The sequence below is a fragment of the Tyto alba genome, unplaced genomic scaffold, assembly GCF_018691265.1.
Source record: "Tyto alba isolate M040663 unplaced genomic scaffold, T.alba_DEE_v4.0 Super-Scaffold_20000042, whole genome shotgun sequence".
Lineage (NCBI taxonomy): Eukaryota > Metazoa > Chordata > Aves > Strigiformes > Tytonidae > Tyto > Tyto alba.
In genome coordinates this window covers 1,509,271-1,519,815 of record NW_024881293.1, presented here as the reverse complement: position 1 = coordinate 1,519,815, position 10,545 = coordinate 1,509,271, and the positions used below count along the sequence as shown (strand labels likewise).

Sequence of the window (10,545 nt, the reverse complement as noted above, 5' to 3'; positions counted from 1 at the left end):
TGCCTACGCATGCGCGGTCGCCAGGCCGCGCGTGCGCGGCGGCCCCCCGCCGGTGGGCGGAGAGGGGCGACGCCGCTTCCGCCCGGTGACAAGATGGCGGCGCCCTTTGTCTGGTCCGTGTCACGGTGAGCGCTGCGGGCGGCGATGCGAGGGCCCCGCCGGGCCCGGCGTCGCAGGTAGCGGCGGGGGGGGCGGGGGGGAGCCCGGGGAGGCGCTGGGAGGGGGCTGGGGGGCGTGAGGGGCCGGCTTCGGTGGGACACGGGGGCTGGGAGGGGAAGGGAAGGGGGCTGCGGCCCAGCTCGCTGCCCGGCGGGGTGTCCCCCTCCCCAAACAGGATCCGTTTTGGGGGGCACCCCGGCGCGCGACCCCCGTTTTTCTGAGGGGAGGCTGGAGGGGGGGGGGGGTTTTCCCCATCCCCTTAGCACCTCAGGGGGGCTGTGGCAGGTCTCCCTCGACCCCCTGGATTTGTGACACACCCCCCGCCCCCAGACCTGGGGCCGCTGCTGTGAGGGGAGCGGGGGGGCTGCTGGTGCTTGCTGGGGACCTCGCCACCCCACCCTCACCCGGGTGTCTGCGTCCGCCGTGGGAGAGGCGTGCGTGCGTGTCTGTGTGTGTGTCCCACGGAGCAAAATGATCTGGGGCAAGGTCAGGAGCAAAAACCCTGTCCCCCTCACGCGTGGGGCTGCCACCCGTCCCGTGGGGGAGGCAGCCCCGACAGCCAGCACTGCATGGACGAGCCCTGTGACACTGCACGGCCTGTCTGCCAGCTGTCTGCAAGGACGTTGCCGTGGAGAAAACTTCAAAGCGTCGTGGCAGCAGCTCAAGAAAAAGAGGAGTTTTCTCACATTCTGGCATCTTTTTTGCCATGATGACAGTCCGTACTGGCTGTACGTGCCCACTGCAGGCGTTGCTTTTCGGGCAGGGATGACACGTTTTGTGGACAAGCTGCTTTTCTTTCCTTAATTGCATTTCTGCATTAGAAGCTTCTGCTGAAATTTCAGAGCTTGGGCAGCGCTCCAAAGACATTTTTTTTTTTTTTTTTTTTTTTTTTTTGTGAGAAGATGAGGGTTTTGTAGTTCACCGTCCGGGCGCTGCAGGCACGGGCGGTTTCTGAAGGCAGAGCTCGAGGCCTGGCGATGTCTGCGCGGCCCCGCTGGCTCCCTGCCCGCTGCAGCCCGGGGCTCCGGTTACCGGCGGGCAGCCCTGCCTGCACAGCCGCCTCGGGGGCTGCACGAGCCTCCCTGCGCCCCAAACCAAACCAAGTGACAGCCCTGCAGAGCGTCCGTTTGCTGGGGGATGGTCTGGGGTGCTCATCTCTCTCCTTGTGTCTTTCTCCTTTCAGTTCCTTTTCACCACATTTTTCTTCTTGCCTGTCGTCACTTGTGATTATTTCCTCCTTCCCTTACAGCTGAGTGTGAGCTTGCCTTCCAGTTTCGGTGCTGACCACAAACTCCAGATTCTTTCTCTATTTCATCATTTGTGGTATGAGCACAACTGTACCTTGAAAGCTTCGGTCAGATCAGCTCTTAACTTTATTTTTTTTTAACTGAAAATGTTGCAGAATCAGTTACTGGAAATGAGGACAGCCTCCTCTTCGCAGAGACTGAAAGGATTAGGGCTGCTTTGTTCCCCGAGCTGACACACAAGCAGGGTGATGACGGTAGGCAGAAAGCATACCCCCTCTTCCTTTTGATCTCCTCAGCATAAGAATTGGTGGCTGGATGGTGACAGCATTGAAAGGCAATGTTTAAGCCACTATTTCTTTCCAACTTGTGAGGCTTTGGGGTTTTTTTGATAGGTAAACGCTCAGGTGGCAGGTACAGGGAGAGGTTAATGTCGTTAATAATAATGTCTTTAATATTAATGTCTTTAATAAGCGAGAGAGTTTAACGGAGCTCGTGTGGGAAGCTCCCTGGGACAGTAGCTACTGTATTTATCTCCACGAGCGCGTGCGGCAGGCGTGGGTGTTCTCATAACAAAGCTTTTCCGTGATTAATCGGATAATGAGAGACTCAACAGCCACGTCAGGGAGAGGTCGAGAGGGGAAATGGCGCTCGCGTGCCTCCAGCAAGGTGAAATCGGGGGGGTGCCCGGTCCTGGGTTGTTGAGGTGGGACCTCAGCGCCTTCGACATGCAAGGTTTGGGTTTTAAAATGGAGCTTTTCGTCCCGTTTCTCCCAGGATGGCTGCGTAGAGACTGACTTGAGTACCGGGAAGGGAGCAAGCTCTGGAGGAGAGCCGCGTCCGTCTCGCCCGCAGCCTCGGTCCTCCAGATCTCTCCGCTCCTCGCAGCGCAGGGGTGAGTTCAGGCCCTGATCCTGGCTTACCGGTGTTCAACAGCCGCCAGCGACGGGTTCGTGCCGATGGGAGCTGATTTATCTGAGCGGTTGGGTGGCCCTGCAACGCCTGGTTTGGCGTTTGCCCTCCCTGGATCCTCCCCCAGCTCCATCCCCATCTCGGTGCGTCCCATTCTGTCGGTGAAGAGACAGATTTCAGCACCGGAGCCACGAACTGGCGCTGCCCGAGTGGTGGCAGGGAACCAGGGTGGTGTTTCAGGTGCACCATGGTTTTTTTTTGATCCAGCTATTTGGTTTTTTTTAAGGCTTGGAGTCAGGGATTTTAATGTATGAATGTGATCTGAGCTGCTGGGGCACGTTGGGCACCGGGTTCGGGCATGAGGGCGATGCGCGGCTCGTCCCAACCTCTGCGCTCGCGTGTTCCAACGAAGCTGTAACGTGACATTATGGAGAAACCCACAGAAAAGATGAAGTTTGTTGGGAGGAGTTGAGTTTCTTTGGATTTTACTTCCTTTGTAAAGCTCAGGGTGGGAAGCTGAGGAGTATGCAATAGGGGAATGATAAAAATCATCATTCAGATGCAAAGTGCCTCCTACAAATGAGGGAAAGTAGCCTTTTAGTGCATCAAACCGTCATGATTTCTCAGGTCCTGCTGCACAGAGCTTTCCGAGCACGGAAGGCAGCGTTGTTTGTCCTGCTGGGAAAATCCCCCCCCCCCCCCCTTTTTTTTTCCCAGAGCTTCCTTTGCAAACCTTATCGGGTCATTCATATGCGGGGGTTTAGAAAGATTTTGATATAAATGCTGACTTTCCTGGTTCTCAAGGGATGTTTTGGGACAGGCTGTGGGTGTTTGGTTAAAAAGTACCCTGTGTTTTGGAAAGCTGGGGGAAAGTTGTGGCAGTGAGTTAACTGTAAAGACAAACAGCGTCTTTTGGGAGTGAAACTTTCTCTGTGTGTGATCTGGTGCTGTCGGAGGTGTCTGGGCTTCCCGTCCTCTCCGAGAACGATGTCGGAAGCCGAATCAATCCTTGGGCAGATCTGTCCCCGCGCGTGCTGCTAGCACCCACAGCAGACAGGAGGAGGCTCCCTCCACCCACGGTGCTCGCCTGCCGCACGCTTCTGCACACTCAGATGGACCTGGAGGAAGGGACCTGCTCGCCTTTTCCCTGACCTGAGACTCCTCATGCTGTTTTTAAGACCTGGTGAAGCCGCCTTGGGCTGGAAAAGGTCAGAGGGACACTGAGCATCAACTTAGTATCGAAACCAAAAGTATTTCCCTGGCCATAACCTTGCTTCTTCCAGCAGCCGGAGCTTTAGGGACTTCCTGGCTTGGCAGGTTGAACAGTAACTGTGGATAGTCCCCGTTTATTTTCTCCTTGCTCATTGCCTCAGCCCACAGAGGAATAATTTTCTGAAAACAAAGGAGAGTGGAAGGCCCCTGCTTCTCTACCCTGCGCCCTGCAGGTGCAGCCCAGGTGAAAACCTAACACGTGGAGGCAGATCGAGCTCATGGTGTCCCTCAACTTTTGCCAACGAGGTCCTTGTTGAAATATGGGCTTTTACAGTGTTTCCAGGAGTTTGCAGTGTTCTTCAACCAAAGTTGGGCTTCAAGCAGGGAGAATTCCCTCCAAACATGCAATTAAAAAATAAAAATCCTTTGGTATCATGACACGAGGACCTAAAATGAGCAGGAGCCTGAAGATTTTGATGAACGTTTTCCATGCTGAGCCCTTGGCAGGAGTGCCTGCTCGCTGAAGGGACGATGGTACCTGTGCAGAGGCAACAGGGTTCCTGCTCGCAGCTTGGGCTGGCGGAAGAGTGATAAATATATTTCAAATGCTGTTAGGGTGGCAAAAAAATACATTGACCTGTTAATCACCTGTCTCTCCGGCCCCGTGTTGGCATTGTAGCTGTTTACAGGAGAGGTTTTGGGGTTGTTTTTGGTGGGAGAGGCAGGCAGCTCTAACAAGGAGCTGAAATTAGGTTTTTTTGGGCCACGTTTTTTAACTAACAGGGCAGTGAGGTTGTGGTGAATCCGTGGCTTTGTGATCTGCCCCGCTTCGTGGCCCTTTCTGATGTGGCGTCGGGGTTTCGGCCCCCGCCTCCCCGGGGTTTGTTTTTCTCCCCGCAGCCATGGATTTCCCCCAGCACAGCAAGCAAGTCCTGGAACAGCTGAACCAGCAGCGCCAGCTGGGTTTGCTGTGCGACTGCACCTTCGTGGTGGACGGCATCGACTTCAAGGCCCACAAAGCCGTGCTGGCGGCGTGCAGCGAGTATTTCCGGATGCTTTTCGTCGACCAGAAGGACGTGGTGCACCTCGACATCAGCAACGCGGCAGGTAGGCAGGGGGTTGTCTGGTATCCCCCCAGGCCGCTTAAGCAATGCGGTTTGGTGCCCCGGGGATCGAGGGAGGTTCACCAGCCTGTTACTTTGTGCGCTTTGGGCTTTTCAAAACCGCACGGCCGAGAGGTGAAAGCTGATTGCTGGTTGCATCGTGCCCCCCCTCCGCCCGCCCTTGCAGGCTTGGGTCAGGTTTTGGAGTTCATGTACACAGCTAAGCTGAGCCTAAACCCTGACAACGTGGAAGACGTGCTGGCCGTGGCGGGTTTCCTCCAGATGCAGGAGATTGTCAGCGCTTGCAACGCTCTCAAGTCCCTCGCCGTGCCAGCCGAAAGCCCCGCCGAGAGCCAGCAGCCCCCCGCCGAGATCGGTACGTAGATTCCTCGCTTTCCCTCACCCGAGGAGACCCACAGTTGCCCCCCAAAGCAGCCGCCCTCTCTGACCACCAGCCAAGCCCACGTCCTAGGTACATCTGGATGGGGTTTGATCCCCTTGTGCGGCACCAGCAGTTGAGGAACTGATGCCTCCTTGAATCTTTCTGGGACTTGGGAATCCTTCCGGCAGCCGTCGGGGTGGCCCGGCCCCAGGCAGCAAAAGCTGGATCCCTTTGCCTCTTCCCTCGCAGGGACCGACAAGGCGACCGTCGAGGACAAGCCGTTGGCAGCAGAAGCACTGGGTGATCTTGACAGAGTAAAACCCGTCCCTCCTGACCCCGAGGGGAAGGAAGAGACCCCCACGGCCGCAGCGGCACAGCCCAAGGCGCAGGCGGAGCAGCTGGGTGGCCAAGAAGGTGAGCCCCCCCCCCCCAGGGATGACACCCAAAATCCCGCTGTCACCCCCCCCATCCTGCTGCCGCACTCTGCTGCGCGGAGCCTGCGTGTCTCCTCGAGCGTGCTTGAGACACTCTGTTGTTCCTCGGGACAGATGCTGCCACCCAAGAGGGCCCCAACCCCGAATTCCCCGGCCACCCGCAGCCAGCGGAGCGCGTGGGCGGCGGCGGCGGCAGCCCCACGGCAAAGGGCGACGTCTCCCAGGGCGCCGAAACGGGAGGTGTGTTGGTGAGCGAGGGCGGTGGTGAGGACTTTGCTGTCTGCCCAGTCCCTTCGGCTCGTTGAGCTCCTGTTTTCCGTGCAGTTGATTCTGTTAGTGTGAATTCTGCCGTGCGAACGCCGTCTCCTGGGAGTCGCAGAGCCCACCGGAGCGGTTTTCCGTGGGGCAGAGCTGGGAGAGGTTGGGGAATGTTCCTCTGTCTGCACAGGCTTTTGAATTTTAGGGCTAATAACCTGCAAATCCAAACTGACTCCAGGCAGAGGTCTCGGCACCTGTGTCGTGCCGTGCAGTACCAGGATTTGCCCACGTACAGTCGGGCAGGTCTAATCCCCGTTGCCTTAAACTCAGGCTTAGGAAATACGAGTGGGTTTTGTGTTTCTTGCTGCTCCCGACGTTTAGCATCCTCGTTTTCTGCTGGCAGAGACAGAGCAGGAAGGGAAGGAGGAAGAGGGGGAGATGACGGCGGAGGAGGAGGATGAAGCAAAAATCCCTGAGGAAGAGCAGCCCCGGTTGGAAAACGGAGAAAACGCTGAAGATAACGAATCGGGGAGCACCGACTCCGGACAGGAAAACTCGGGTGAAACCCGTCTGCTGCGCTCGGGTACTTACAGCGACAGGACCGAGTCGAAAGCCTACGGCTCCGTCACGCACAAGTGCGAGGTGAGGCCGGCCGCGGCCCCGGGCGGGGCCTGCAGTCGCTCGGGGACACCGGGTGCCACCGGCTGTGCCTCCGCCTGTCGCTCCCCGTCCCCAGGACTGCGGGAAGGAGTTCACCCACACCGGCAACTTCAAGCGGCACATCCGTATCCACACCGGCGAGAAACCCTTCTCCTGCAGGGAGTGTAACAAAGCCTTCTCCGACCCGGCTGCCTGCAAAGCCCACGAGAAGACGCACAGGTACGGCCACGCCGGGGACCGAGAGGTGCCACCGGGCCGAGCCGGGTGGAGGAAGGTTTGGGTGATGCTGGTGGCACGTGAGGGTTTGAGGAAGAGGCCGAGACAGCAGCTGGGCCGGGGGGGTGGGCGCTGCAGGGTCGGAGACTCCCAGCAGCTCGTTTGGACGGCGCCCCAGCGCCTGAAAGAACGCGGCTTTTTTTTCCTCAAAAACTCAAACCCTTGTGACATCCGGCAGCGTGTTGGGTGCGGGAGGAGATCTGTCTTTCTGCCCCCGTCCTTCCCGTTCGCGTTCGCGTCGGGACGTCCCGTGGGAGCCGGTGGCGGAGCTCGGCGCGCCGGTTCCTCCCCGCTACAGCGTGACGGTCCCGTCTCCTCCGCAGCCCGCTGAAGCCCTACGGCTGCGAGGAGTGCGGGAAGAGCTACCGCCTCATCAGCCTGCTGAACCTCCACAAGAAACGGCACACGGGGGAGGCCAAGTACCGCTGCGACGACTGCGGCAAGCTCTTCACCACCTCCGGCAACCTCAAACGGCACCAGCTGGTCCACAGCGGGGAGAAGCCATACCAGTGCGACTACTGCGGGCGCTCCTTCTCCGATCCCACCTCTAAAATGCGGCACCTGGAGACCCACGACACCGACAAGGAGCACAAGTGTCCCCACTGCGACAAGAAATTCAACCAGGTGAGTCAGGTGAGGGGAAGAGCCGGACCCACGGCGGTTCCGTGGTCCCTCGGGAGGGAGGTTGAGGGAGGGGGGGTGGGCTCCTCTCTGCATCCCTCTGTCTGTCCCCAGGTGGGGAACTTGAAGGCTCACCTGAAGATTCACATCGCGGACGGGCCCCTGAAGTGTCGGGAGTGCGGCAAACAGTTCACCACTTCAGGTAGCACGGGGTTGGTAGGTGGTGAGGTGCGAGCGACGGGGGTTTGGCTGGGGGTTTGGGATCTCTCCTGGGGTGGGGGGGTGGGATCGGAGCCGGAGGGGGGATTTCAGCCTGAGCACAGGAGGGTTTAAACCTCTTCACTGCGGGGCTGCAGTTGTGGTGCATAAATTTCTCCCCCCTCTGTGGGGCCGGGCTGGCGTTCCCCGTGGGATCGCACCCTAGGGATGCTCCTGGGAAGGAGCCTGTGGCCCAGCTTTTGGGGATGGGGGCACCTCTTCCCATCTCCCCAAACCTCTGCGGAGCCAGCGGGGTCCGGACGAGCCCGACGGAGTCTCTCTGCCCCCTCAAAAAATCAGATGCTTGTTCTGGCTGTCCCCACCACCCCCGATCCTCGGCGCTGGGGATCCGCACTCCTGCGCGGTTCCCGTTCCGTCGACGGCGATGGGGTTTCTCCGAGGGAGCTGCCGGGGTGCTGGGGAGGATGGAAGGAGGGTGCTTCCCCCCCGCCCCCCGGCTCAGCCTCCTCTGCTCTCAGGGAACCTGAAAAGGCACCTCCGGATCCACAGCGGGGAGAAGCCCTACGTCTGCGTCCACTGCCAGCGCCAATTCGCCGATCCCGGGGCGCTGCAGCGACACGTCCGCATCCACACCGGTAGGGACGCGGCTCTGCTCTTCCCCCAGGGGATCTGGGGGGAACCTTGGGCTCCCCAGGGTGTTGGTCCCCACGCACCTTTCCCTCTTCTCCCCCAGGAGAGAAGCCGTGCCAGTGCTTGATCTGCGGGAAAGCCTTCACCCAAGCGAGCTCCCTCATCGCCCACGTGCGCCAGCACACGGGGGAGAAGCCCTACGTCTGCGAACGCTGCGGCAAGAGGTGAGGGTCCACGCCATGAATTTGGGGGGAGGGGGGCACTTCCGTGGGTGGGTGGAGGTGCCAGGGTGTCACCGCTGGGGGACAGGGATCGTGGCGACCGCCCTGTGTCCCCCTCTCCCCAAACTCCCCAGGTTTGTGCAGTCGAGCCAACTGGCCAACCACATCCGCCACCACGATAACATCCGACCCCACAAATGCACCGTCTGCAACAAAGCCTTCGTCAACGTGGGCGATCTCTCCAAACACATCATTATCCACACCGGTGGGTACCGTCACAGCGCCCCGGGGTGACACCCCACCCCCCCTCCCCAAATCTCCAGCCTCGCCCCCCGTCCCCCCCCCGTCCCCAAACTCCTCACCTCCTCCCCAGGGGAGAAGCCGTTCCTGTGCGACAAGTGCGGCCGCGGCTTCAACCGGGTGGACAACCTGCGTTCCCACGTGAAGACGGTGCATCAGGGCAAGGCGGGCATCAAAATCCTCGAGCCGGAGGAAGGTGACGAGGTCAACATCGTCACGGTGGCTTCCGATGACATGGTGACGCTGGCCACCGAGGCGCTGGCTGCCACCGCTGTCACACAGCTCACGGGTGAGCCGGGGGGGGCCCAGAAGTGAGGTTTATCTGTGAGGGTGCAGACTGGGGGAGGGTCCTGGAGCCAGTCCAGAAGTGAGGTTCATCCATGGGGGTGCAGCTTGGGGGGAGGGAGGGTCCCAGAGCTGTCCCAGAAGCGAGGTTTATCGGTGGGGGTGCAGACAGGGGGTCCTGGAGCCATCCCAAAGGAGCTTGGAGGGGCGCAGCGCCCTTTGCCATGACCCTGAGGTTGGGAAACATCCCGGCCTGGCTGGAGCCCCCCAACACCAGGACGGGTAGAATCCCACATCCTGCTCCAGCCGGGACCTCACCCCCCTCCCTCCCCGCAGTGGTCCCCGTGGCGGCCGCGGTGACGGCGGACGAGACCGAAGCCCTTAAAGCCGAGATCACCAAAGCGGTGAAACAAGTGCAAGAAGCAGGTGAGAAGGGGAGGGGGGAAGGTTGGGGAGAGGTGGGGTTGGCTGCTTCCTACCCCTCACCCCCCCCATCTTTTTTCCTTTCCCCCCCCCCCGCCCTTGCAGACCCCAACACCCAGATCCTCTACGCCTGCGATTCCTGCGGGGAAAAATTCCTGGACGCCACGAGCCTGGCGCAGCACGTCCGCATCCACACGGCCCAGGCCCTCGTCATGTTCCAGGCTGACACGGACTTTTACCAGCAGTACGGCGCCGCCGCCGCCTGGCAAGCGGAGCAGGTCATTCCCGCCGGAGAGCTGCTCTTCCGAACCCGCGACGGACCCCCCGAGCCCCCCGCCGCCCCCCTGGCCCCCGCAGCCGGGGAGGGTCAGTCCCCCCCGGAGTGACTCCCTCCCCCCTGGCCCCCCCCTCCTCCGCCTCGCCTTTATTTAAAAGACAGCTGCTTGGAAATGGTGTAAAAAGTGCATTTCTGGAAGGATGAGAGATGGAATAAATGGCAATATTTTTAGCGGCTGATGCTCGGGGGTTGGGGGGGGGGGGAAGACACACACTGCAGGCAGGTTGTGCCCCCCCCCCCCCAGCCCCCAGGATGATGGTGAGAGGGGGAAGGGAGCCCCCAGAGCTGGAATGCGTTAGGGGTTACTGAAATACTCATTTAATCAGTAATGAGGGAATAAAAATGGGGATAACTGAGATGATAAAGGTAAAAAAGGGGGTTCAGGGTTTGCACTTCCCCCCCCCCCCCAAGAGCAGCCAACAGCCATTTGTGGTTGAAGAGGGGGGAGAGCCTTGTCCCCCTCCCCCAGGCAGGGCTGGAGCCCTGTTTGGGTTAAAAAAAAAAAAAAAAAAGATGAAAAGGTGTTATTGGCACCCCAGGACCAAGGTGGGGATGCTGTGAGCCCAGCCCTCCCCCTGCCCCCCCCCGTCGGGGGTCTGGGGGCTCAGCCGGGCCCCCCCCCCCAGGCACTGGGGGGGGAATGTGCACCTGTCCGTGTGTCTGTCCCCACCCAAACACGGGGGGTGGAATGTGGGGACACCCAGGGAGGCTGAGGGACCCCCTGGGGCTCCATGGGGGGGAAGGGGCAGGATGAGGGGCACAAATACCAACCCCCCCGGGACCCCCCCCCCCCCCCCCCCCCCCCCCCCCCCCCCAGTGCTGTGGCGGGGGGGGGTTGACACACGGACAGACACACGGACACACACACA

At 60.3% G+C, this 10,545-nt stretch overlaps 1 protein-coding gene across 5 annotated transcripts; it reads left to right on the top strand.

Annotated features, from left to right (window-relative positions):
- Positions 1-44: 44 nt before the first annotated feature.
- ZBTB17 (zinc finger and BTB domain containing 17) lies at positions 45-9,847 on the top strand. 5 transcript variants are annotated; one of them, XM_042794692.1, is made up of 17 exons: positions 45-125; positions 1,562-1,660; positions 2,181-2,298; positions 4,428-4,634; positions 4,818-5,006; positions 5,262-5,426; positions 5,561-5,686; positions 6,108-6,346; positions 6,441-6,583; positions 6,964-7,264; positions 7,376-7,463; positions 7,999-8,115; positions 8,214-8,334; positions 8,466-8,596; positions 8,705-8,920; positions 9,253-9,342; positions 9,445-9,847. In XM_042794692.1, the coding sequence occupies exons 2-17, from the start codon at positions 1,655-1,657 to the stop codon at positions 9,723-9,725; spliced, it is 2,538 nt and encodes an 845-aa protein (XP_042650626.1). In that variant the 5' UTR covers positions 45-125; positions 1,562-1,654; the 3' UTR covers positions 9,726-9,847. The 5 variants fall into 5 exon arrangements, with proteins under 5 accessions (XP_042650626.1, XP_042650627.1, XP_042650625.1 ...); XM_042794693.1 differs by having other exon boundaries at positions 53-113; XM_042794691.1 differs by having other exon boundaries at positions 73-176.
- Positions 9,848-10,545: the final 698 nt, after the last annotated feature.